The sequence below is a fragment of the Podarcis cretensis genome (assembly GCF_951804945.1).
Source record: "Podarcis cretensis genome assembly, chromosome: 16".
NCBI lineage: Eukaryota > Metazoa > Chordata > Lepidosauria > Squamata > Lacertidae > Podarcis > Podarcis cretensis.
Window position 1 is genome coordinate 1,001,871 of NC_137186.1, and position 27,028 is coordinate 1,028,898.

Consider the following 27,028-nt stretch of genomic DNA (forward strand, 5'->3'; position numbering starts at 1 on the left):
TTCCGCCGCATGCCCCGGATGGAGCCAACGCTCTTTGAGCCTGTCCTCCTCCTTGCCCCACACTTTAAGGAGAAGGCGTTTAGCCACCCAGGGGGGGGGGGTGCTGATGGTTAGGGAAGAAGAGAAAAAGTAATGCAGTGTCCAAATGAGAACCTAGATAAAGCAATTACCTGATCGATACAAGCGAAATTGAGTAATCTAACAGATCAATAGTGCCATCCTCCTCTCCTCCTTTCTCCTCTCCACACCCTCCGCTGCCAGATGAGAGGGTTGCTCTTGCAAAGGGCTGCATCAAAGAACATGACAGCTCTAGCAGGGTTTGGGGGGGCGGGGGGGGGAGAGACTTGGGGACTGAGGAGCAAGCAGGCGGGGGGGGGGGGGGGACGTCCACAGCAGATTCACCATGGAAGAGCCACAAAGCTTTACCTGCCTGAACTTCAGTCCACAAACCTTTCCTCCTCCCCAGAACATCTGGTTAACACACCCTTTGTTCTCCAGTTCCACACACCACCAAGTATGCGGACTGTAAGCTCCTCAGGGCCAGAGACTTCTTGCTTATGGCTCTGGAACGGCAGCACTATGTCAGTAAGAGTCTGTGGGGAGATTCTGGGCACCTTCCAAGCCAAATCAGGCTGGTTATTGCCTCCTGGCCACACAAGTTTTTGACAATGTGCAAGAGGTCTTGTGAATGCCCCAACACTGGCCCACTTTGTGTTTTAAGGGGTTTTTGGTTCATTTTAAGCTTTGTGCGCTTTTACCAGTTTGTTTTCATGCTTTACAAATTTGAAAATTGCAAGCTGTGCGGTACCGACTTGCCCCTCCCTGATCTGTCTACGATTAAGGGTAACATAGGAATGATGTTTGATGCATGCACAGCTGAGCTCAACCTTCTTCTAGGAGCACCTTGAACCCGGATCAAAGCATTCCCAAGACAAAACCTGACAAAAATGACAATGTAGTGTGCTGGACTTGACTGCATTTCTACAGCCTCCCCTTCTCTTCCATCTTGTAAATTGAAGGTAGGACAGACTCAGAGCGCCTTACTCCTCTTGTTGCATCCTGGGCCTTCAAAGCACAGTCCTTGCAGAACAAAGGAAGTTTCCCCCTACAGAGTCAGCTTCATGCCAAACCTTCCTCCTTCTCTCTCGTCTAGACCAGGCTTCCTCAACCCCAGCCCTCCAGATGCTTTTGGCCTACAACTCCCATGATCACTAGCGAGCAGGACCAGCGGACAGGGATGATGGGAATTGTAGTCTCCAAACATCTGGAGGGCCGAGGTTGGGGAAGCCTGGTCTGGACTGGCCAGCAGCAACACTCCAGGGTTTCAGGCAGAGGACAGATGCCAATGGTGATTGAAGCCGGAGCCTTCTGCATTCAAAGCAGGTGATCTACCACTAAGCTAAAAAACAAAAAACCCAAGATTCTAGTCACAGAATCCTAGAGTTGGAAGAGACCACAAGGGCCATCGAGTCCAACCCCCTGCCAAGCAGGAAACACCATCAGAGCACTCCTGACATATGGTTGTCAAGCCTCTGCTTAAAGACCTCCAAAGAAGGAGACTCCACCACACTCCTGGGCAGCAAATTCCACAGTCAAACAGCTCTTACTGTCCTCAAGCTTCTGAATTAAGGAACGATTCAAGAGGAAATTAAGAAGCTGCCTTATGGGTCAGCGGCATCTATAGTGCCTAGCAGTGGTTCTGCGGGGATTCAGAACCAGGCCTCCATACACTGAGCCATGGCTGTGGTGAGCAATGGGCAGAGTTGATGACAGACTAACTAAACCCTGGTGCACAGGCTGGTTCTCCATGGAGCTCAGCTTCCATCTCTTTTCCTTCTTCCCTGGATCTCGCCTCTGTCCCTACCAGGCTGCAAGAAAGCAAGAGACTCAAAAGGACTCTGGAAGGCTTATTTAAAAGGTTTATTTAACTTTTTTAAATTTGAGGTAAAATACTTTTCATATCAACTTCCATAACAAAATACAGAGCTATCAGATACCCCTGGAAAAAATATGTATATTATACATATATTTCTATAACATTACATCATATATATAATATATATGCAAACTTTTTTTTTTTGAAGACTTTATAGAAAGTGGAACGTCTAAAAGGCACTGCACGAAAGCATGAGGACTACTTACATTTTTTTTCCTTAAAAAAAAATTTTTTTTCTTTACACACAATTTTAATCCTGCTTTACACAGACAAAAAAAAAATACCTCAAGCGTTAGAGTTGCCGTTCGGATGTGTTTTACTCCCTGCTGACTCTCAAAGCATCATAAAGACAGGACCATGTCTCATGAAAAATGATTTAACAATAATAATAAATTTTAAAAAGTCGTCGGTAAATACTTTGTCACTTTAACACTAAAAAAACAAAAAAAAAGTTGTTTCATTTCTTTTAAAATAAATCTAATCAAAAATATTCCAAACCAAAGACATAGCTCTCTTAAAAACCCATCAGGATCCGTAAGACGGGGGGGGGGGGGGTTGGGGGGGAATGAGAAAAAAGTTACATTTCTTTAAAAAGCGAAAACAGTTATGGAATTAAAAGGGCAACCAAGCAAATATAAACCTCCCTTGAAGGTCAGATAAAAACCCTTTCTACCTGTCTTCATGGGACAAGTGCAGACTTTATGCATCACCCATGACCTGACTGTCTGCATGTGTGTATGTAGGTTTTTGTGTGTGTGGAGGGGAACCCAAAGTTTGGGATGGGGCGCCTTGCCCTAAAAATAGCAGTTCGGCAACAGCGCCCCACAGTGTCTGGGGGCAGAGTTTGGGGTCCCCCCTCCCCAGCATGGGTGGGTAACAGGAAATGGCTTCTCAGTTGGCCAAAGCGAGGGCGGCGGCGGCGGCAGCAGCGGGCCCCACCCTCGCCACATGTGGGAAGGAAGGGAACCCAGGGTGGATCTGGGCCTCAAAGTCCGGCTCCGTCCCAGGGCGAGGTGCTCCTGGGGATAAGGCATCCACTGACGCAGGAGTCCCGGGTGATGAGCCACGCACGACGCCCCGTGACCCAGGAGTGGCAAGACTCAACACGCCTGCTGCTGCTCTCTTTCGGGGTGAGTCAGGAAATGGACCCGCACGTTAGGAGAGGCTGAGTCAGGCCCTATGCCCAAGGTCAGTGTCTGTCTGTGTGTATGTCTTCACCCTTTCCGCCCCCCCCCCCCCCCAGAAAGAACCACTCTCCTCCTCCTTCTGCCAGGCTTCTGCCAGCCTCGCAGCTTCCTTGCTCCCTGGCGTTCCCAAGGCCAGCAAAATCTAAACACTGTCAGAAAAAAAGGTATTTTAATTCTCGTTAAAGAAAGGTCAACACACTCTCGATTAGTCGCAACACAGGAGTTTAGCCGCCCACCGGCTTGAGTATTTGGCACAACGGGAGAGACGCTTCAAAGCATGTGGCTGCTTTTTCCTGCAGGAAAAAAAGGGGAGCCCCTCCCCTCAGAAGCCAGGAAGGGGCCTTGCCTGCTGTGGCCCCTGCAAAGCCACAGCGATGGCTCCCTGAGCCAGCTGAAGGGGGAAGGTACCAACCCCCCCACAACACACAAAGCAGATCACTTCGCTTTGCCCCCCTCCCTCGTGCCCTTCCAGTACCCTGAGCCCTTTCGCCACCATCCCTGAACAGGGCATGTCCGCTCTGCACTGCCATGGCTATCGGCAGGAAGGAGGCAGAGGAGAAAATGGACAGCAAAGGTTAGGGTGTTTGTTTTAAGACACGAATTCTCACTGAAGAAGTGCAAATGGGATTTCTCACGAGCAACCCCCCCCCATCAACCCCCCAGCCCCGCCTGACGTGGCGTCTGGCACTTGGGTACAATAGACTGAAGGTTTGCATGTACTCATCTGAAGAAGAAGAAGAAGAGGAGGAGGAGGAAGAAAAGGCCGTCATGTTTCAGTCCCTGAGTTTTGAGCCCACCTCCGCCAAACCCTGCCTGTCCGGGGGAAAGCGCTGCAGGCCCCCCCCCCCAACGTTCATAAGGCTGTTCGTGCGCAGGATGCTGGGCAACACCAAAGAGGGGGGTGGGCTTGTGTGAAGCCCAGCAAGAGCCACACAGCTCTTGAGGGGGGCACAGCCCACGACACTGGGGCCAGAGCCTCCCCGTTCCCAAAACGTCTGTCCCCAAAACAGTATCTGACTTGGTTATCCTTGCCAGTCTTGAAATAAAACTGGTAGCCAACAGCTTCCCTGATGTCCTCCAGCCCAAAGAGAACAGGCAGCAGCTTGAGATCGCTCATTGGGGGGGGGGGACCGCACCGCACCAGGAATTCCCCGAACCTGGTCCGTTGTAGGGGGGCAGACACTGGCAAGGGGACACTCAAAGAGGCCAAGCGAGAGTTTGCACAGGGGTGATCTTTGCGTTGGGGCCACGACTGCCCACAAACCCCAACAAGGAAGGGGATCCTCGCCTTCGCAGTGGCAGGAAAAAGAACGGGCAATGGGAGACGCCGCTCTTGTAGGGAACTCGTCATGAGCTCCCCATCTCTGTGGGGTCACCCTTGGGGAGTCAAATAAGTGTGTCTGCATGCTTTCTCCCTTTCCTTGGGCAGCCTTGGGAGAAGGGGGAAGAGGAGCAGCCGCAGGGGTGCCCTGCTCACCACACGCCCCTGGGTTTTAGGACAGTGCCCACGGGCACCAGAAGACGGGCAACCCGACCCAGCTGGCCCAACTCTGCTGCTAACTCTCCAGCACTGCCGCCATGCTGCAACCGCGAGGACCCAGGCCCGTCTTCACACCCTGAGCTACGTGCCCCCTCTCCGCAGAAAACAACACCCCCTGCCCCCCCCCCAGCATAAGCTGTTTCCCAGCGCTTGTCTCCAAAGCAGGCAGTTAAGGCAAGACGGAAAAGGCCGGGGGAGCTTTCCCCTCCCAGCGCTCCCCAAAAAGAGGGAGGAAGAAAAGGATGCCCTGGATAAGTCATTCTGTGGGAGCTCCCAGCCACTTCTCAGCTCCGTTGCCCCCCAACGCCCCTCGCCCACAACCACCAAGGGAAATTAAAAAAGGGGGGGGGTCTTGTTAAAGGCATTCAAGGTTTTCATTTACAACCACATTCCTTGCACATCCCTGAAAAGGTTTTACAATTGCTCGTCATGGCTTCTTCGATAATTTTTTTAAAAAAGTTTTTTAAAAAACATGACCATTCGGTGTGTCCCCTTCCCTCCCCCCCCAGCAAAGTCCTAAAAGTAACACTTATGGTTGCCAAGCCCTCATTCCAGCCGGCCCAGGCCCCAGGCCCTCCCCTGCCCCAGGGGGCAGCTGCCAGCTCGGCCAAGTCTCATTTCCCTCTCCTCTTCCTGCTGTCCCCGCTTTTGAAAAAGGATCAAAGACAGTGCAATGTCCTGGTGGCTAAATAAAGCATTTTCCTAGCTTGGTAACGAGACACATTTCCAGTTCTGAATGGCTAGGAAGTCCTCCGCCTGGTCCACCCGCCCCCCACCGCCCCCCCTCCAGAGAAAAGAACTATGTACATTCAGACAAATTCTTGCTTCTGTAAAAGACCGTAAGGGGAGAGGGGGGCAGAATTTAAGAGAAAAGTCTTTTCACGTCAGTGGAAGCCCACCAGGAGGCAGGGCAGTGGCCGTAGACGGGGCCACAGGGCTGCAGACAAGGCAGGCCTTGACACAAACAGCCTCTTGCCTGCAATACACACACACACACACACACACACACACAACCCCTAGAATTCATAAAACCATTCTAGCCTCCCCACTCCTCCTTTTCCCCTCGGTCCCCTTCCCTCCTGGCTAGGCAAATCTTGCTACAGTACAAAGCAGACACACACAAACACCGCCACGGCCATGGGGCTTCTACAGTCCTAAGTATCCACGGCAGCTTTGGGGGCCAGGAGGATGTGTGGGGTGTCCAGGGCTCCCCAGTAGGGCTTCCTGGCCCCCTGCTCCTCCTTCAGGCCCTCCGCCTGCCGGTCGTCATTCCAGCGCCTCTTCAGGCGCAGTTTGGGGGGCATCACAGCGCCGGAGTCCTCCCTCTTCTCTGGGGCCCCCGCTGCCTCCCCCATCGCCTCTCGCGGGGGCTTCTCAACGGAGACGTCCTCCTGCTTGGGCTTCTTCTCGTCAGCCAGAAGGTCAGCCTGGGTGGGCGCTGGGGGCTGAGCAGCTGTAGCTGCTGCCGCTGCCGCCGGCCAGGAGGGGGCCACTGGCCGCGCAAAGAGGGTCTTCTCCCGCTGCTCCTGGGCGCTCTTGCAGGTGGGGTACTGGGTGGGTGAGCGGCAGCCTCCCTCTCGCCCCGGCGACTCCCTGCCCTCGGGCTCCTGGCGGTCCGGCAGGGGCTCCACCTTGATCTGGGGGGAGGACGGCGGAGGGGCCCCGGGCCTGCCGCCGCTCTCCGGCCGCTCACGGTTCTTGCGTCCGGCAGGCGGGGGCTGCAGCTTGATGGGGAACTGGGCCGGGTCCTCCGGAGGCAGCTGGCAAGGGAAGGGCGGGATGAGAAGGCCCGGGTAGCGGGGGAAAGTCCGCGGGCTGAGGTGGTAGTTGAAGACGGAGCAGGCCTGCGAGTGGAGGTAGTGCTTCATTTCCTCGGGGTTGAAGGAGAAGCAGCTGCCGCCCACCGCAAAGGGGCTCATGCCCGGCGAGGGGCTGTACGAGAAGAGGGTGGGGGTCAGCGACAGGGCCGGCGAGATGGGCACGTTCAAGACCCCTCCGCGCGTCGGCAGGGGGGAGACGGCGAAAGGGCTATGCGGGTCGGGGTACATCCCCGACCGCCCAAAGAGGGGCAGCACCAAGTCCGGCTTGCGCTTCTGGTGGCTGACCCCACCTGCGGAAGCGGCGGCAGCAGCGGAATTGCGGGAAGCCAGCAGGTCCACTCCGTGGCGCCAGTCCGGAGAGCCTCCCTCCAGCTCTGGAGCTGGAGAAGACCTCTCGCCGCGGCCGCCGTTGTTCAAGGTCTCCTGGGCGGACGAGGCAAGGGGCCGGCCGGAGAAGCGACTGGGCTGGGCGTCCTCGGTGGGCGAGTGGCCGTCCAGTGGGGAGAACTGGAAGTGGGACGAGGCCGACGGGACAGGAGGGGCGCTTTGGGGGACGACACCTGAGGAAGAAGGAGACGGAGGGGCGTGAGGAATGGAGGGCTGTCTGAGCGTTACGAGGGGCAGGCGGGCTTCTGCAGGGGCTTGCCCACCAAGTGCCCTGGCCTCCAGGAGCAGCCCCAGGTCTCACAACCCCCCTCTCAAAGCTCCAGTCCACAGAAATTATCATCCTCATTATTATTTATTCAACTTCTTGCCTGCCCTTGACCACCAGGTTCCAGGGCAGGTGGGAACAGTTTAAGGTTCAATTATCCAAAACAGTTTAAAACAAATTACGGGAATAGGGTGGGACCTGGAAACACACGGAGGTCTCTCCAGGGTCAAAGGCCCAGGGTGAAAAGGTGAGGCCGCAGCGTATGGCAGACACTGGACCAGGAAGGTGCCAAACGCACTTCTGTGGAAAGGGGGTGCCACAACTAGGGGGCTGCCAAGGAGAACCCAGCCACACCCCACACCTGTCCACAGCCAGGAGCCCCCACTCTGCCAACTGTGATGCCCAAGAGGGTGTGCGGGGGGAGCCTTTTGCATGTTGGTGCTGATTTTTAATGCCCTAAACTGCCTCAGCCCAGTAGACCTGAAGGAGCATCTCCACCCCAATTGTTCAGCCCACTGAGGTCCAGCTCCGAGGGCCTTCTGGCGCTTCCCTCCCTGCGAGAAGTGAGGTTACAGGGAACCAGGCAGAGGGCCTTCTTGGTGGTGGCACCCGCCCTGGGGAACACCCTCCCACCAGATGTCAAGGAAATAAGTAACTATCTGGCTTTTAGAAGACATCTGAAGGCAGCTCTGTTTTGGGAAGTTTTTAATGTTTGATGTTTTATTCTGTTTAATATTCTGTTGAGAGCCACCCAGAGTGGCTGGGAAAACCCAGCCAGATTGGGGGGGCGGGGAGGGTGTTAATAAATAAATCATCCTCATCATCATTGTGTTGGACTAGGGCGTGGGCGAGACCAGGGCTTGAATTCCCACTCAAGCCAGGAAAGCTCACCAGGTGTCCTTGAGAGCCAGTCTCTGCCTCTCGGCCTAACCTACCTCACAGGGTTGTTGTTGGGATTAAATGAGAAGAGGGGAGAACTATATTTGCCACCTTGTGAGATAAAAAAAGCAGCAGTGACAGCAGCAGCGGCAGCAACAACAACAGAAAAATCATCTTTGGCCAGAAATGGCTGGTGTGGCTTCCCGTTTCCCTGCGTAGGGGAAACCCTCAGGCACAAAGACCCCACACGCCACCTAGGCTGCCACTTCCCACAAGAAAGGAAGCGCCAATATCTGGGGCGAGGGCAAAGGAGGCAAGGGCCAAACAGGTTTGTTGCGTCAACCTCCCCTCAGGGGAGAAGAAAGAAAACAAGCTGCAATCATACTGGGAGGCATTCCAAGACTCCAGCACCCTCCTTGCCTGCTCGGTGCCAGCCCCAGGCAGCCAGGAGGGAGGGAAGGGGGGAGAGAGAGAGAGAGAGGCGAGTGCAGGGCGGACCCGAGAGGAAGAAGAAAGGGAACTGGAACAAGCAACATCAGGCAGCAACTGCCCAGACTTGTTCCTGCAGGAGCCCTAATGTTGTTCCAAGACAGCAGCTTCTTTCCTCCGCGGTAACAGAAACAGAGAATTGTAGGGTTTGAAAACCACCAAGGGAGGAGAGTCCTCCACCTTCTTCCAAGGGAGTCCGTTCTGCTGTCCAACAGCTATTTTGGAAAGTATGAGTTGGCGCTGGTTTGCCTTTCCGTGGGAAGTGGACGGAGGTTCTCCCCTGACCTCCATGGTCCCCGTATACCTTCCCCTGCTCTTGGGATGGAACCGCAATGGGTGGCCCCATGCTCAACGCCCTTCTTCTTACCTGTTGGCCGGATGTTGATGAACGGGTAGTTGGGCATCACCAGCTTGTTGAAGTTGAACTTGTAGGTGAACCTCTTCCCTTTCGTCTTGTGGAGGATCCGCTTGTTATAGTAGTATCTGCCAAATAAAGTAAGGAGGGAAATGAGGGCGCCAGCCAGCCAGCCGTGAGGAATGCTACGTCCAGACAGCTCAGTGGGGGAAGCACTGGGGTTGCCTGCAGAAGTCCCTGAGTTCAGTCCCTGGAAGCCTCCCACATTCCTTTATTTGGAAACACAAGGACTGGAATCTGAGTTGAGATTCTGTAAGAAAGGGGCCGTAATTCAGTGGTCAGAACACCTGCTTTGGCTGCAGAAGGGTTCCATCCCTGGCATGGCCAGCTAGCGCTGGGAACGTCCCCGGCCTGAAACCCTGGAGAGCCGCTGGTGCCAGTCAGTGTCTACAATAACTGAGCCAGATGGACCAAGAGTCTGCCTTGGCGTACGACTGCAACACCTAGAACCCGCCTTTGTTTTTACAGGGAGGGTTGGAGCTCATTAGTGGAACATCTGCTTTGTACGCAGAAGAAGATTCTTGGGCCCAGTCCCCACGGGGGTCTCCAGGCAAGGCAGAGGAACGTCCTCACAGACCACAACCAGGCAAGCTGCTGATTCTGCCCATCCGTGTTGTCAAGACAGGGTAAGACAGAAGGCAGCTTCCGCTGTTCCTGAAAGAGGCGCCTGAAGGGAAGAAGACAATGGGAGACGGGTTTCCTCCTGTCAACCTGTTGGGCCAGCCGTGCTGCTTTGTCTCCCTGGTGCCATTTGGAGGCTCCTGGAGGCGGCGAGGGCAGGGCTCTGCCTCTCCTCCTCCCTGGCATCAATGGCTGGGCCTGCATCCTCCGACCTGTTACTTCCTTCCTCTCCCACTAGGCACAGGTTGCCGCCTTGTTTGCTGATCTTGGCTGAGCAGAGGGCAGAGCAGCAGCCAGGTCCGTGGGCTCCCCTCTGCTCAGCCACCACCTCCTGGGGACAGAAGCCAGAAGGAAGAGGCAACCTGTTCACCACTTGGCGTGCGCCCTCAAGTCTTGGCGCTGGCTCAACAGCTCTGGCTGCCTTGTCAGGAGGAGGAGGAGGGGGCGAGAGAGCCAGAAGAGGAGGGGGGCAAGGACAGGGAGCCTTGCAGAGGACCAAGAAGGGGCACCCCAGCAGCCCTAACAGAGGACCATGGCAGGAACCAGCCAGACTCCTGCACTAGATACAGCACCCCAGATCTGCAATGAGCCTGTCCCAACCACCCCCCTCCTAGAGTCACAGAAACACAGAATTGTAGGGCTGGAAGGGGTCACCTAGCCTAACTGGAATGCAGGAATTGCAACTAAAGGATCCCTGGCAGGTGGCCAGCCAACCTCTGCTTAAAAACCTCCAAAGGAGGAGACTCTACCACCTTCCGTTCCACAGCAGAACAGCTCTCACTTTCAGAAAGTTCCTCCTGATGTTTAGTCAGAATGTCTTCTCTTGTCATTTGAATCTATGGATTGGGTCCTATCTCCTGGGTCAGCCGAAAACAAGCTTGTTCCATCTTTCATGTGACAGCCCTTCAGATATTTTGAGGATGGCTCTCTAGCCACCTCTTCTGCTGTCTGAACAAGCCTGTTCCCCAGTTAGCCCTCTCAAGCCCAGAGAGAGTCCAGGGGGGCTTCTCAGTCAAGGACTGCCCCCTCCCCAAACAGCCAAGATTGTAAGACCCTGAACCTTTCAGCTTAGAGAGACCTCAGAATGGTTGCTGCGAAAGCTGATGGTTCTGGTCTCCCGCCTCTGAATGACAGCTGCTGGAAACTTCAGGGCTTGTGAGCTTCCCATCAAGGAACCTGACTGGCCACTGTGGGGGCAGGATGCTGGACTATATGACCCCCAAGGACCTGAGCCAACCATTAGGCTCTGCCGATGTTCTTATGACTTCACTGCAGTTCCTGCATTGCAGGGGGTTGGAACAGATGACCTTTGGGATCCCTTCCAAATCTGCAAGCCTGAAACTTTGCGCGCCACCCTAAACTGCACACCAACGTTCAAGCCTCACTTCCACAATGAGGGAACTGAATCCCAGGAAGCCAGCTGTGGCTGATCTAGGGATCCATTTTGTACCCTCCGCCCTCTGGACTTTCAAGAGCAGACACAGAACAGGATTGGGAAACTTCCTGGAAGGCTGACAGCACAATTCTCAGAGGAAAACCTTCTGCCTTTGAAAGGACTCCTTATCGCTTGGAACACAGGCCTAGGATTGCACCCGAAGCACTTCAGATTGCAGAACCCTGCAAACCACAGAGAGCAAGTATCCCATGTTGCCCTAGTTAGGAGCCAGAGAAGAGCCCAGCCTTCTGCCCTTGCAGAAATCTCCACCAGGGCCCATTTCAGACCTGACAGGGAGGACTTTGCTCCTCTTACTCAGGCCCTCAACTCCCACATTCCCTGGGCCCGCACCCTGCTACCCCTCACCTGAGGGCCCGGCTGAGCTTGTCGTAGTTCATCTGGGGCTTGCACTTCCTCCGGCCCCACAGCCGCGCCACCTCGTCAGGGTCCTTGATGACGAACTCCCCGTACTCCCCCTGCTGCCAGGCAATGACGTGCCGGAACTCCTCCTTCTGCAGAAGCTCCAGGATGAAGTGCCAGAGCTGGATCTGGCGGGAGCCTGGGCTGGACTCCGTCTTGTAGGCCCAGTCCGGGAAGTGGTAGCCTGCAGAGAAGGCCAAAAACAGAGGGAGCTTCAGGGGCAGAAGAGGAATGAGGGTCCCACCTGCCGATGAACCACTTTCTCTCCACGGAGAGAGCCTCTGCGGTGGTCACCTGGCTATTAAAAGTATTGCTGCTTCTTTCTTTATTATTATTGTTGTTATTATTATTATGAGGTGCAAGATCCCAGGAGGAAGCATTGTGCAGTCCCTGGCCCTCACACCATTTTGGCTTCTTTGACACGAGGGATCAGGGACTTGTGAGGTCCTCTAGACCCTGCAGGGCTCCACCTCCTAGCAACCAATGGCCAATGGCGAGGAGGACGGTGGCAGCTGGAGCCCAGTTCCTCCGTCCTGCTTCACATCATTAACAGTTCCAAGCGGTCTCAAGACTCGTGGACTGATATGGTCACCGCTACGCAGTGAGATTCTTACCTCCTCCACCCTCTGGCTTCTCCACAATGGGGCAGCCTGCCTTCATTTTTCTGCTCCTGCTGGGTGTTCCAAGGATAGAGGGGGAGGAGAGAGAGAGAGAGAGAGAGCATGATTACTTTCTAGGACTTATTAGCTGCTGAACTTTCTCAGCCCAGGAGAACCACCATGCAGAATTCCATGGTTTTGTCACAAGCAGCCATCACAAGAGGGTTCCCTCAATGCCAACTCCTAAACACAAATAATCATCAATGTCACCAGTTTCTACTTATTAATCTTGCCCTTTACCCCAAGAAAATGGTAAGCCAGCAACCAGCAAAGTTTTAGAGCCAAAAGGGGGGGGGGGAGTTCTCCTGAGTTGGGAGGGAGCTCAGTTAGAGGGCTGGCCTCCCACCCTGGACCAGCAGCTATGGGGCAGGCCGGTGTGTGTGTGTGTGTGTGGAACAACAACCCCAAGTCCCACTGGAAGAAGGAGAAATATCCACATCTGATTCAGATTATTCCATATCAATGAAACCCCCATCAAGCCCAGTCCACTGATGGGTGGCCTTCCGTGTCCCTGTGGGCTCCCTGCCCTGGAAGCAGTACTCAGGCCAGTCTCTGGATAGCTTTCCCCAAAAATCCATCACTTGGGTGCACCCACAGCAGGCAGGGGGGCTGCTCAATCCCTGCTCCCAGAACAGCCCCCCAAGTGCAGCGACTGCCAAAGGGGCAAGTCAGGACAGAGGAGGCTCCTGAGCAGGGAGGGGAGTTTGCTGTGCAAGTTTGTGCCTGCCAAGGTTTCACCAGCGCAGGGTCTGGAGTGGGGGCTCTGGCTGGAAGTAGGGCAAAGCCACAGGGGGAAGTGGGGAGGGCATCCCAGGAGCCAGACCCCGTGTTAGGAAAAGCCTTGCCGACCCCACTGGAAAGGCTGTGAACGCAGAGGCCGAACCCTTATCAGCAGACACGCACTGCACACACACGTCTGCCGGGTTGCAGGGAAGCTGCTCTGTCTGGCAGCCTTCGCAGGATGGCTGGTGGGGGCCCACGAGCCTCTCCAGCCGGTCCTCCCCCAGAGACCTTTTCTTCCTGGCTTCCTCTCCCTCCACCACACCCGTGTTTGAACAGTGAAGTCACCGAGAGACTATTTTAAGCCAAGAGAACATCCCTCCCTACAGCCCAACAACTGGGATTTGAGAGGGGAAGATTTCTCCTTCCTTCTTCTGACTGAGCGGGCAAAAAACGATAAGGGGGGAGTCATAAAGGGATTACCTGCTCCCTGCGCTCTAACAATGCTCCAAAGCCGCCTTCCCGCAGAGCGCCTGGCACTCCCTACAAGGGGGGGGGGGGGGACAGGCCCCACTCCCTGCAGAGGAACACCCTTCGCCTCCCAGCACTGGAAGGAAAAAGACAGCCTTGGCTCCGAAGATTTCCAGGGCAGAGGAAGGCAGGCAGCTGCCTCCAGAGCCCAGTTCCACCTAAAGGCAACCCTCTCTCCCAATACGCAGCTCAGAGTTAAGATTCACGCCCGGGTTCAAATTCCAAGGCGGCGGCTTCGGCTGGGTGCTGTCTTGTTACTTGACTGCGAGGGTGGCTGCGAGAATAAAGCACCTTCTTTTCCTCCTCCTCCTCCTCCACCCTGTGGCTGGCTTTTCCAGTGTCAGAAACTGGCATTCGGAAGCACGATGCTCATGAACTTGGAAGTTTTAGATCTCCTCCTCCTCCTCCTCCTCGAACTTGCCTAAGCTCCTCCCCAAACCCTTTCCCTACATTTAGGGGAAAGGGATTTCCTCACTGTAACTGTGATGTTTGGGGTCAATCAAGAACAATAACAGCAGCAACCGTAGTTCTCTCTCCCACCCCTCACTATAGAGCATCCCTCTTGCAGCTTCACTTTTCTTTCCTCAGGCACAGGTTTACACACCTCAACTATATATTGAGACCCCCGTGCAGGGTAGACGAGGCAGCCCCTGGTTCAGATCTCGCCTCGGCCGCGAGCAAACCAGGTGGCCTACCAGGAAAGCCACTCGCACACAGACAGCTACCCACCTCCCCATCTGCAATTTTTTAGGGGGGGGTGGGGGTGAAAAGCAAGAATGCAGATTTACCTTGCAGGGCCATTGTGAGGATTGCAAGTGGGTATTACGCAAAGACTTGGCGGGGCCACACGAGGGTGAAGTAATACCAAACGCCCCATACATGTGTTATAAATATGTGTGTGTGTGTAACGTGAAGGGGAACATTTCTCCCTCTTCACACCCCCGTCCCCCCCTCTGAATGACACCTCCCCTCTGTAATCTCAAAAGTCTTACAGTGGTACCTCGGGTTAAGAACTTATTTCGTTCCGGAGGTCCGTTCTTAACCCGAAACTGTTCGTAACCTGAAGCACCACTTTAGCTCATGGGGCCTCCCGCTGTAGCACGATTTCTGTTCTCATCCTGAAGCAAAGTTCTTAACCTGAAGCACTATTTCTGGGTTAGTGGAGCCTGTAACCCGAGGTACCACTGCATTCTAAATTACATGCTGATTTTCCACGTTGAGCAATGAGGAATATCAATATTACATTTGCTGACCATGCCCCCCCCTCCCCTCCAGCCCCCTTGGGGACCCCTCCTCCCCACAACCCTGCCAGGTAGGCCCGGCTGAAAGGCCCCGAGAGGCGAGGCCCGAGACCCCCGGAAGCCCCTCTCGCCCCCCCGCCCCCCGCCTCTCACCTGAGCCGCCTCCGCCTCGGGGCTCCGTCCTTCCGCCTGGGCTGCTCCTCTTCCTCCTCCCTCCGCGTCCCGCTTTCCTCTGTCCTCTCCGCCCGCCCCCCCGTCTCTTCTTCCCTTCCTTCCTTCTTCCCTTCCTTCTTTCTTCCTCTCTCTTCTCTCTCTCTCGCTTCCCCCCCTCCGAAGTCCCTCGCCCACCCCCAGCCTCCACACACCGGAAACGGAAACGCCTCGTCGGCCGCCCACTGGGCCCTGACTCAACCCGCGCGTCACTTCCGGCGGAGGGAGGGCGTAAGGGGGGGGGGGAATGGCCGGCCGCGCGCAGGCCGGCGGGCAGGAGGAGGACGTCACTTCCTCCGGGAAGCTGAGCGGGAGAAGGCGGGCAGTTTGCGACACTTCCGGAGGAGGGACCGGAAGGAGAGAAAGGAGAGAGAGAGAGAGAGAGAGAGAGAGAGAGAGAATGAGAATGTGTCCCTTAAAGAGATACTGATGGGAACATAATTGTCATTATTTTTAGAATAATTATCTCTATTATCATTTTAGAATAATTATCTCTATTATTATTATCATAATAAGCTAAGATTTAGGGTGCTGTTGTTGTTGTTGTTATTCTTATTATTATTTCTGCTTTCATCTTGCTGTTGTTCTGAATGGTCCTATGCTGATTCCTCCTCCTTTGCTAATCTCTATTATGGCTGTGTCATTATTTAATATTGTTGCTCTTCCTGCCCTCCTGAATTTCTCTTGTGTCAGGCTGTAAAGGTAAAGGTAAAGGTACCCCTGCCCGTACGGGCCAGTCTTGACAGACTCTGGGGTTGTGCGCCCATCTCACTTAAGAGGCCAGGGGCCAGCGCTGTCCGGAGACACTTCCGGGTCACGTGGCCAGCGTGACATCGCTGCTCTGGCCAGAGCCAGAGCCGCACACGGAAACGCCGTTTACCTTCCCGCTGGTAAGCGGTCCCTATTTATCTACTTGCCCCCGGAGGTGCTTTCGAACTGCTAGGTTGGCAGGCGCTGGGACCGAGCAGCGGGAGCGCACCCCGCCGCAGGGATTCGAACCGCCGACCTTTCGATCGGCAAGCCCTAGGCGCTGAGGCTTTAACCCACAGCGCCACCTGCGTCCCTGTGTCAGGCTGAGAGTGCACCAATTCTGCTCCCCCCCCCCCCAGAACTGACCACCATAAGAGCAGAATCCCCCTTGCGCCTGCCTCTCCTTTTGAGGGTCCAGACTGGGGACTGGAGGGAGTCTTGTCCAGGTTTTGTGCTTTGGCTCAGCGCTGATCCCGTTCTGGTTATCAATATGTGCTTCTATATTGGCTTCTCCTCGTAGCTGAATTACATCTGATGTCTGGTCGCCGCTGTCTTTAAGGACGCAGTTGCCTGTGTAAATATAAATTATATTTATGCAAAAAAATGAAGAGCCCTGCTGGATCAGGCCAAGGGAGGCCCGCCTAGCTCCCAACTACACCCCCCTCCCGCAGGAGGCTGTGATGCCCACCAGTAAGGTTGGCTTTGAAAGGGAATCGGACAAATTCCTGGAGGAGGAGAGGGCTACCGAGGGCTAGTAGCCTCCATCGTGAAGAGGCAGCCATGCTTCTGAATCCCAGTTTCTGGAAACCACAGGGAGGAAGAGGGGTCTTGTGTTCGAATCCTGCTTGCTGGTTTCCCATAATGGGGCCCCCGGGGCTGCGATACGTTTTGACCCCCGAGGCAAACCACAAAATGGTGCCCCACCTGCCCCCATCAGGAAAGGGGAGGTGTGAGTGAATATCTGTTTGGGAGTCAAGTGCTAAACAGGGCTGCCTTCAGATGTCTTCTAAAAGTCTGGTAGTTGTTGTTCTCTTTGACATCTGGTGGAAGGGCGTTCCACAGGGCAGGTGCCACCACCGAGAAGGTCCCCTGCCTGGTTCCCTGTAACCTTACTTCTCACAGTGAGGGAACCACCAGAAGACCCTCGGAGCTGGACTTCAGTGTCCGGGCAGAATGATGTGGGTGGAGATGCCCCTTCAGGTCTACTGGACCAAGGCCGTTTAGGGCTTTAAAGATCAGCACCAACACTTTGAACTGTGCTTGGAAACGTACTGGGAGCCAATGTAGGTCTTTCAAGACCGGTGTTATATGGTCCCGGCGGCCGCTCCCAGTCACCAGTCTAGCTGCCGCATTCTGAATTAATTGCAGTTTCCGGGTCACCTTCAAAGGTAGCCCCACGTAGAGCGCATCGCAGGAGTCCAAGCGGGAGATAACTAGAGTATGCACCACTCTGGCAAGACAGTCCAAGGAGTGTGCCAGAGCTTTTACCACCGTGGCAGCGGGTGATGCGCCTCTTGGAGACCAGACCTGCTGCCCCGTTGATCCTGCCGCGCGAGGCGGTCACTTCACCTTGCCTCATGAGTGGACCAGCCCTGCCCAGGGCTGTTGAATGACTACAGGAAGCTACTGGGAGCGGTCATTGTGAGGTTTGGGGCAGGGTGTTGTCAGTATGCTGCTGACACCCTGTTCTGTTTCTCTGTGACATCTGAATCATTCAGGAGAGGCTGTGACTGTTTAAAACAGGTGCCCGGGTGTTCTGGCATGCTGGACAAAGGCCAGCAAACTTGACCCTGAATCCTGGTGTTATAGGAATTCTAAGGTCTCATATGGGACGCGGGTGGCGCTGTGGCTTAAACCATAGAGTCTGGGGCTTGCCGATCAGAAGGTAGGCAGTTCGAATCCCCATGACGGGGTGAGCTCCCGTTGCTTGGTCCTTGCTCCTGCCCACCTAGCAGTTTGAAAGCACGCCAATGCAAGTAGATAAATAGGTACCACTCTGGAGGGAAGGTAAACGGCGTTTCCGTGCGCTGCTCTGGTTCGCCAGAAGTGGCTTAGTCTTGCTGGCCACATGACCCGGAAGCTGTGTGCCGGCTCCCTTGGCCAGTAAAGCGAGATGAGTGCCACAACCCCAGAGTCGTCCACGGCTGGATCTAATGGTCAGGGGTTCCTTTACCTTTACCTTTAAGGTCTCATATATATAAATCATATGTTCATAAATTTACAAGGCAAACACATATGTAAGTATATAAACTGTGTGTCTGAAATAGTACAGGAGAACAATCCTGAAACCATTTTGACCCTCCCAAATTGACCTCAAATGTTTCTCTGCAAGGAGGGAGGAAATGAGAAAAACCTCCCCATTGTTTCTTTGCTCACAAATCCTGTCTTGAGGGCGTATCTGTGTGTGAATAGGGTGAGCCTGTGACCTGGATTCAGGAACTGAGTATTTACCATCACAAAAGAATGGTCAGGAAGCCCTGGTAAAAGCAGCCAGTGACCATTATCAGGTATCCTGGCAGACAGGTTTTCTGCTGTAGACCACCCCTTCAGTGACATATGTGTGATGTTTTGGGGGGTGGTCTTGAGCTACAGGGGGGGCTACTTTCAAATGTCTATATAAGAGCTTGCACACCATAGTTCTTGGTTCCTCTCTTCCTGCGTGGGGTGAGCGGGGAACCCTGTTGCAAGAGTTCAATAAAGATCAGGCTTGCTAGCTGCTTTGCTTCTCAATATTCTCTGTTTGGCCTCTGTTATTTTCTCCGAACGATAGAAAACCTACATAAGGACCCTATACGGGCTCTTTGATACCCCATAAGGGATAAAGGAGCAGGTTTTTTTCTTATAACACTGGTAGGATGGAGACTTTGTGGTTGTGAAGTTCCCAGGTCCTGGAGTTAAGGAGTTCAACAGTTCAGGGTTGCCATGCCCCTGAAGGGACAGTTGTGTAGATTAAAGGGGTGCTCCTAGATTCACCTCTGTCCCTGAAGGCTCAACTGACTTCTGTGGGGAGGAGGAGCACCCTATTGCCAGTGGGAACCCCCTCCCAGATGAGGCAGGGATGGCCACCAATCTGGAATGGCTTTAAAAGAGGATGAAACAAATGCATGGCGGAGGAGAGGGCTTTGCCCAAGGGCTGCACATATTCTCAGCTGCACACAGACAAACACACACTTCCCACAGTGGTGTCCAAACTCTTTTCAAAGAGGGCCAGATTTGATGAAGCGAAGGGCCGTGAGGGCCGACCAAAGGGCCAACCAAAGTTGTTTACCTTTTTTGAAGTTTGTTGAGCTTTGTTATGATTTTACCCCAAAGTGTTGTTGTTTAGTCGTTTAGTTGTGTCTGACTCTTCGTGATGCCATGGACCAGAGGACGCCAGGCCCTCATGTCTTCCACTGCCTCCCTCATGCTGGTAGCCATCATCTCATCCTCTGTCGTCCCCTTCTCCTTGTGCTCTCCATCTTTCCCAACATCAGGGTCTTTTCCAGGGAGTCTTCTCTTCTCATGAGGTGGCCAAAGTCTTGGAGCCTCAGCTTCAGGATCTGTCCTTCCAGTGAGTACTCAGGGCTGATTTTCTTCAGAATGGAGAGGTTGGATCTTCTTGCAGTCCATGGGACTCACCAGAATTCAAAAGCATCAATTCTTTGGCGATCAGCCTTCTTGATGGTCCAGCTCTCACTGCCTTTCCATGTCGAAGGGGCTTGAACAACTCAGAGAAGCTATGAGCTATGCTGTGCAGGGCCACCCAAGATGCACAGGTCATAGTGGAGAGTTTTGACCAAACGTGATCCACCTGGAGCAGGAACCAGCAAGCCACTCCAGTATCCCTGCCAAGAAAACTCCATGGACAAAGACCCCCAAAGTAGTTGAGCTTTTTTTAGGACTGAAGTTGTTGAGGTGTTTTTTTTTTTTTTTTTTTAGGATTTTACTCCAGGAAATTACTCCGTACGGGCAGGGGTACCTTTACCTTTTTACTCCAGGAAATAAACTGCCACAGGGGCCGTTAAACTAACCGGCAGGCCGGTTGAGAGTAAGTTCTCTTGAGGCCAGTGGGAGTCCAAGCAAAGCATGCCTGGGATGGAGCAATTAGGGTTGGATGGCAATTTGTGCTTGAGGCGGCAGCGCCTCACTGTGGCGAAGAGAGGAAACGGCAGGCTGTGATGTCCAGGAACCTTTATAATCAAGAGAAACTTTTTCGTCTGCCTTGAAAACATCCAGTGCTATTTTTCTAGAAAAAGAGGTGCCAGAACTCACCACAAACTTCCCCTTTGGTCTCTTATAATGGCAATGGCGCCCACCTGAGAGGTGCTGGAGCTGGCGAATTCTGGCTGGGGGGGAAAGCCCTGAAAACACCCTAACTTGACTTTTGGATATTGCACCCAATAGCAGCTATTTTATGGTCCTCATCAAAAAATAGATGTGAGTGAACATATTGTGACAAGTCCTTCCTACTTCAGGAACTAGCTTTTTTGAATTTTTTTTATTAAGAATTTCAACATAACAATTTATCAAAAATACATCATGCTCATTTTCCCCCCTCCCCATTTCCCCCCTCCCCCCAAAAAAACCCTCACTCAGCCACCCAGCACTCAGACTTCCCTCCGCTCCTCTCTCTGGTTTTTCAGCACATATTATTCTCTGCATGTAATAAAATTGTAAAAATCGTTAATTTATCCATATTTATATTACCAATAAAAAGTTTGTGTGTGTTTATTCAAAACCTGCCAAGGAGTCCAGTTCATTTTGTTGTTTCTTAAAATACTTTGTAAAAGGTTCCCATTCTTCTTTAAAATCACAGTTGTCCTTATCATGTAGTTTGTGTGTCAATTTTGCCAATTCCGCATAGTCCATCGGTTTCTCTTGCCACAGTCCTTTAGTCGGGATTTCCTCATTCTTCCATCCTTGTACTATTAAGACTCTTGCCGCCGTTGCCGCATATATGAAAATGTTTTTCAGTTTCCTTGGCAGGTCTTTCCCCACAATCCCTAACAAGAAAGCTTCAGGCTTTTTTTACAAATGTTAATTGGAACATTTTCTTCAACTCATTGTATATCATTTCCCAGAATTTTTTAATTTTACTACAGTCCATAGCTGTCAACTTTCAGATTTGAAAATAAGGGATCAGCGGCGCTGGAATAAGGGAATTTCCCGCAAAAAAAAAAGGGAAGGTTGACAGCTATGCTACAGTCCCACCACATATGGCACTGTGTGGTGGGTTCAAGCCGCAGCTTCTGTGGCCCACGATTGACCAGGCAGTGACCTCACAACTGGCCACAGATTCTGGCACTCTCGGTTCCCCGGAGATCCCCGAGGATTCCAGGATGATTTCCTCTGCTCTCCTCCTCCGTTGCGCGATGAAGTGCTGGTTCTCCTGCAACCACCGCTGCCGCAGGTAAAGCCCAGGAGAAGCATCAGGAATGGTCCTCAAGCCATGGAGTTGCTGTCGTCCGTTCTCGAGGTTCATTCTGGTCCCCAGCTCAGCTTGATTGCTTTTGCACGCTTTTGCTTCAGGTCCTGTATACCTGAAGGAGCGTCTCCACCCCCATCGTTCTGCCTGGACACTGAGGTCCAGCGCCGAGGGCCTTCTGGTGGTTCCCTCCCTGCGAGAAGCCAAGTTGCAGGGAACCAGGCAGAGGGCCTTCTTGGTGGTGGCGCCTGCCCTGTGGAACGCCCTCCCACCAGATGTCAAAGAGAAGAACAACTACCAGACTTTTAGAAGACATCTGAAGGCAGCCCTGTTTAGGGAAGCTTTTAATGTTTGATGCATTACTGCATTTTAAGATTCTGTTGGAAGCTGCCCAGAGTGGCTGGGTAAAGCCAGCCAGATGGGCTGGGTATAAATAAGAAATAATAATAATAATAATAATAATAATAATAATAATAATTGCACCAATGCAAACCTCTGGCTTTGGGGGTGGGGGGATCAGTGTGGCCCTCCAGACCCCTTCCTGAGCTACACTCCTCACCTGCCCTGCTTTGCACCCTGTCTGGGAATGGGTCTGATCCTGCCTTTTGCTTGCCTGGATCAAAGAGAGGTGTTTGTGTGTGTACAAAGGTGAAAGTGAATGTTGGTTACTCCGCCCACTTCCACCCCTGGCCCAGCCCACCACCAGCATGCGGCCCTCAGAAGGGAGGCCAGAAAGGAATGCGGCCCTCAGGCTGGATGAAGCTTCCTGCAATGCATTATCGTGTCTCAAAACTGTAGAGTTGGAGGAGACCTCCAGCGGTCATCTAGTCCAACCCGCTGCAGTGCAGGAAGCACAGGAGTCCCAACCATAGCTGTCAACGTTTCCCTTTTCTTGTGAGGAATCCTATTCGGAATAAGGGAATTTCCCTTAAAAAAAGGGAAACGTTGACGGCTATGGTCCCAACCTCTGCTTAAAATCCTCCAGGGAAGGAGGGTCCACCAGCCTCCAATAAGTCCATTCTAACACAATTTTAATCCTGTTGGGAGTTTGCTTTTTAGCAATTGCATTTCATACATATTTTGTCCGTTTGGAGTTGTGTAAGTTGCCTTGAGTCCCGGTCCAGGAAAAAGGCAGGAGATGAATAATAATAATAATAATAATAATAATAATAATAATGTAATAATAACCCTGTCCCCACTTGGGTGCTAACCCTAACCCTGCAGGGGAGGCCCCTGCTTCTGAGCTTGCCTTGGCACCCCCCCACATGACCCAACTGTGGGTTGTCTTGTTGACTGGGATCCTTTTGGAAGGGCCTCTCTGATCTGCCTCCTTTTCCTCTTCCAGATCCCGCTACGAGGAAGACCACAGGTGAGGAGGTGGGCGTCCCTGGGACCCTCGACTCGGGACCCTTTGGCTCTGTTGGGCCAAGGATGGGAGGGGGAAGGCAAGAGAGACCATGCGGTTGGGGCAACATGTGGGGCTGCATTTGGGGAACCCTCTGAAAAGCTCCCCGGGATTCAGCGGCTCTCTTGGAGGGGGAGAAACACACATCAATGCAATAAAGAAATAAATGAATGAAATAGAATTACTGTGCGAATATTCGCTGCCATGAAGACTCCCGCTCTTCCTCCCAGGCTGTCAGAAATCAGGGAGGAGGGGAAGCGAGAGAAGGGGAAGCAGGAAGGTGGGCCAAAGGAGGCGGCTGTCGGAGAAGGTGAGGAGCAGGTCTGGGGTGGGTGGGGGCTCAAAAGCCCCCCAAGGGTTTGCTCTCTGGAGAACTGCCTGCCCTGGATCGGGGCACCTGGGCAAGGCTTCCCGTGGAAGTCAGGCTGGGCGCTGGCACAGACCCCAGGGGAGAGGAGCCTGGCGGACGAGGTGGCCGAAGGGGAAAGGCCTTGGCAGACAGATGGGTGGGATGCAGGCTCACCTGCAAACACAGGTGGTGCTTTACTTCAGCAGAGGCCCCTCCTTGGATCTCCGTTGGGGACGATGGCCCAGGAGAACCTTCTTCTCCCTTACTGCTGTAACAAACAAAAATCTGCCCTTATTCCCTTACGGGGGACACAAGAGCCCTTACAGAGTCCTTTGCAGGTTCTCCATCGGTCAGAGAAAATAACAGAGGCCAAGCAGAGAATATTGAGAAGCAAAGCAGCTCGTAAGCCTGATCTTTATTGATCTGTTGCAACAGGGGTGGCCCCTTCACACGCAGGAGAAGGAGGACACTGAACCCAGGTGTGCTCGCCCTTATAAAGATATTTTAAATTGCCCGCCCTGGATCTCAATACCCCTCCATACATCATACCTACATCACAGAAAGGGCGGTCTACAACAGAAATCTGAGTGCTTTGTTTATCTCCTGTCTGCCAGCTTATCTGATAATGCCTTCCTTATCTGGTTGCCTTTCCTGGTAATCTGCCCGTTCCTTTGAGATGGTCATTTCCCAATTCCTGCCCTCCCTCCTTGCAGAGAAAACATTTGGTCCGCTTGGGAGTCAAAATGGTTTCAGGGCGGTCTATGTTTGTGCTTGGTTGGTACATTTATGAACATTCATCATATATATAAGACCTTAATTTTTTTATTTCACTGCATACCCCACCAGCACTTCTCTGATGAAAACAGGGACGTCCTCAGAAAAAGCGAGACGTTCCAGGATCAAATGAGAAACTGGGGCGGCTTCTGTAAATCCGGGACTGTCCCTAGAAAATAGGGAGACTTGGAGGGTCTGTTGTTTTCTTTTCCAGGCTGTCCTCCTCGGCGGGCGCCCAGAGCTGAGCCCCAGCCAGACGGGGCAGTTGAGGATGGTAAGCCCAGAGAGAGGGTGGGTGGGGAGACAGAGGGGGGTCAGGAGCAGCCGGCCACCCTTTGCTTCCTGGCCTGCCGGGTTTCTCTTTTAGGTGACGATCCGGAAAGCCCTGCCAAGGCCCCCCAGCCGCTGGGGACCCTCCCCTCCAAGGAAGCACCCGCAGAAGCCCAGCCACCCTCTTCCCAACCTGCTCCGAGTTTCCCGATTCCCCACCATGAGATTCTGGGCTTCATTCAAGAGCTGGGGGCAGCACAGGAGCGTCAGTCTCGCCACCGCCGGGAGCGTAAGTTGGGGAGGGTGGGGTGCTCAACAAGATCCCTGTGCATTCCTCCTCCTCCTCAGGGAGAAGGGTCTGCTCCAGCTTCCTGAGCATCTCTACTTCCATCATCATCATCATCATCATCATCATCATAATATTAATAATAATAATAATATATTATTTGTACCCCGCCCATCTGGCTGGGTTTCCGCAGCCACTCTGGGCGGCTTCCAACACAATGTTAAAATACAATAGTCTATTAAACATTAAAAGCTTCCCTAAACAGGGCTGCCTTCAGATGTCTTCTAAAAGTCTGGTAGTTGTTTTTCTCTTTGACATCTGGTGGGAGGCTGTTCCACAGGGCGGGTGCCACCACGGAGAAGACCCTCTGCCTGGTTCCCTGTAGCTTTGCTTGTCGCAGGGAGGGAACCTCAGTGTCCGGGCAGAACGATGGAGGTGGAGACGCTCCTTCAGGTATACTGGGTTGAGGCCGTTCAGGGCTTTAAATGTCAGCACCAACACCTTGAATTGTGCTCGGAAACGTACTGAGAGCCAATGTAGGTCTTTCAAGACCGGTGTTATGTGGTCTCGGCAGCCGCTCCCAGTCACCAGTCTAGCTGCCGTATTCTGGATTAGTTGTAGTTTCCAGGTCACCTTCCAAGGTAGCCCCACGTAGAGCGCATTGCAGTAGTCCAAGCGGGAGATAACTAGAGCATACAAGATGCTAGTCCTTAAGGAAGTTGCAAAGATCTGGGGTGTGTGGGGTTTTTTTTGGGGGGGAGACAACAGCTGCCGAAACCTCAGGAGCCACAGAAGGGCAATTGATGTATGTCTGTGGGGGCTTCGGTGCCCTGCCTTGCCCCTCCCAGGGTCTCAAGTGAGACTAGAGCAACTCACACGGAGGCTGGGTAGCCGATTGTCAGGGATTGTTTTGCTGTGATCCTTGCATTGCAGATCGTGCGTTTACATGACCCGCTGGGGTCCGTTACAATTCTATAAAAATAGCAAATGGGGCTCTCTTTTTTTGGCTTAGGGCCCTCGTACCTACAGGACCGCCTCTCCTGGTCTGCCCCCCAGAGCACTTTAAGGTCCATGAATAACCATAGTTTAGAGGTCCCTGAGGAAGACAGACTATCCTCCCCCAGGGCAGGGCCTTCTCAGTGGTGGCTCCAACCTGGTGGAATGCTCTGTCCCATGAGACCAGGGCCCTGCAGGATTTAACCTCCTTCCGCAGGGCCTGTAAGACAGAGCTATTCCGCCTGGCCTTTAATTTGAATTCAGCCTACTCTTTTATTTCCCTTCCCTTCCCTCACTCGCTCTGAGACCCCACAGCTAATTCTCCCCTGGTCTTCTCGCTGGCCCAAGTAGGACCAATTCAGCCAGCTAGCCCTGGGGATTATCTAATTGATTTTTGATTTTTATTGTTATTCATGGTTTTTATACAGTGGTACCTCAGGTTACATACGCTTCAGGTTACATACGCTTCAGGTTGCAGACTCCATTAACCCAGAAATAGTGCTTCAGATTAAGAACTTTGCTTCAGGATGAGAACAGAAATCGTGCTCTGGCTGTGCAGCGGCAGCGGGAGGCCCCATTAGCTAAAGTGGTGCTTCAGGTTAAGAACAGTTTCAGGTTAAGTACAGACCTCTGGAACGAATTAAGTACTTAACCTGAGGTACCACTGTACTGTATTTTATGCAGCTTTTATAATTGTTTTAAATATGTTGTTAGCTGCCCTGAGTCCGGTTTTTGAACCGGGAAGAGCGGGGTACAAATAAAAATTTATTATTATTAATTATTATTTTTAAAAATTCATCTTGCTTTTTGCAAAATGACGCAACCCCCCCCCCCCCCCGCTGTCAATGTTCCTCCTGTTCTGTTTGCAGCAAACGGGGCGCAGGATCTGCCCCTCCCTGAACGCTGCTCCTCTCCCTGCAGGGAAAAAGGACCTCCGCAGCTGCCACGACTGTCTGAAGTCCATCAAGACCTTGAAGGAGAACCTGCAGGAGGTCCAGGGCCGGCTCTGGAAGGTGGAAGCCAAGCTGGGCATCCGCGTGCCCCCCCACGAGCTGGGCCTGGAGCTGGAGGAGGACGAGAAGGAGCCCCCCAAGGAAGGAGGAGGGGAGGGCGAGGAGAGCCCCCCGGCCTGGGCGCCCCTTCCGGTGCCCCCTCAGCCTGGAGGTGGGGCAGAGGGCAGCTGGTGAAGATGCCAAGCCCACCATTCCACCGGCTTGGGGGGGGGGGCTTCCTGAAAACAACAAAATAAAGGCCTTTATTTTTTCATTGAATAAATATGTGTCAGAGCTGCCTCTAGGTCCCAGCTCACAGAGGACCAACGCCAGGCTGTCGTTATGTACAAAAGTCTTTATTGAGGTTTAGTTTCCATTTCAAAGCCGCAGCGCGCAGCTCTACGTCTTAAAGCCTAGACCGGCGAAGTCCCGTCTGAGTCTCCGCCCCTTCCACTCCAGTTTAAGACTCTCGCCTTGCTCCACCTCTTCCTTAGTTCCTTTCTCCTCTGGGCTCTCCTGCCCGCTGGGGTTTCATCCTTTCTGGACTCTTCTGACGCTGACCCCCCTGATTCTTCCCCCTCCTTCCGGCGGGCTTTAGGACCTGGTTCCCTATCCGGGCTACCTTCTGTGCCACTCGCCTGTACATTTGAACTTGGCGCGCGCGCCCAGCCTGCAACTTTCCTCTTGACCGTTCCCTCGCTCTCCGATGGAGGCGTGGCCAACCCTGACTCATCTTCTCTCGCTGGTGGTGCATATGTGGGCTCTGACACCTGGGACTCCTCCCCCCCCACTACGCTCTGGTGGGGAAGCTGGTCCTGATTTCCAACTGCTGCTCTGGGAGTCCCCGCTGGCCCCTTGCTTCTGGGGTGTCCCCCTTGGGTCCCCCCTTGCCCTGGCCATAGGCGCCCCCTTCTGTGAATCTTCCGATTCGCTGGAGAGGCTCGTGGAATCTCTCGGGCTGCTGTCATCTTCTCCTACGCTGCCCTCGGATTGCTCCCCCTCGCTCTCCATCTCCTCCCCTCCCTGCGCTCCCGCTGAGTCCCTGAC

At 53.4% G+C, this 27,028-nt stretch overlaps 2 protein-coding genes across 5 annotated transcripts; one reads left to right on the plus strand and one right to left on the minus strand.

Annotated features, from left to right (window-relative positions):
* Positions 1–3,201: 3,201 nt before the first annotated feature.
* Positions 3,202–14,932, minus strand: ETV3 (ETS variant transcription factor 3). 4 transcript variants are annotated; one of them, XM_079958159.1, is made up of 5 exons: positions 14,911–14,932; positions 12,009–12,067; positions 11,341–11,578; positions 8,871–8,986; positions 3,202–7,043 (listed from the first exon to the last, which is right to left on the minus strand). In XM_079958159.1, exons 2-5 carry the CDS (start codon positions 12,052–12,054, stop codon positions 5,818–5,820), a joined length of 1,626 nt encoding a protein of 541 aa, XP_079814285.1. In that variant the 5' UTR covers positions 12,055–12,067; positions 14,911–14,932; the 3' UTR covers positions 3,202–5,817. The 4 variants fall into 4 exon arrangements, with proteins under 4 accessions (XP_079814285.1, XP_079814282.1, XP_079814284.1 ...); XM_079958156.1 differs by lacking the exon at positions 14,911–14,932 and adding an exon at positions 14,699–14,810; XM_079958158.1 differs by lacking the exon at positions 14,911–14,932 and adding an exon at positions 14,699–14,763 and having other exon boundaries at positions 12,009–12,064.
* Positions 14,933–20,700: 5,768 nt separating this feature from the next.
* LOC307205186 (uncharacterized protein) lies at positions 20,701–26,182 on the plus strand (the record flags this gene model as incomplete). Its single annotated transcript, XM_079957375.1, has 6 exons — positions 20,701–20,894; positions 22,255–22,278; positions 22,545–22,624; positions 23,652–23,711; positions 23,805–23,996; positions 25,911–26,182. The coding sequence occupies 6 exons, from the start codon at positions 20,701–20,703 to the stop codon at positions 26,174–26,176; spliced, it is 816 nt and encodes a 271-aa protein (XP_079813501.1). The 3' UTR covers positions 26,177–26,182.
* Between the last annotated feature and the right edge of the window lie 846 nt (positions 26,183–27,028).

Excerpts from the sequence above, each read along its gene's own strand:
- ETV3 (XM_079958159.1), bottom strand. The coding sequence starts at position 12,054 with ATGAAGGCAGGCTGCCCCATTGTGGAGAAGCCAGAGGGTGGAGGAG. Across the intron at positions 11,579-12,008 it reads GAAGCCAGAGGGTGGAGGAG|GCTACCACTTCCCGGACTGG; the intron begins GTAAGAATCTCA and ends CCTTCTCTGCAG. Across the intron at positions 8,987-11,340 it reads AAGCTCAGCCGGGCCCTCAG|ATACTACTATAACAAGCGGA; the intron begins GTGAGGGGTAGC and ends TTTATTTGGCAG.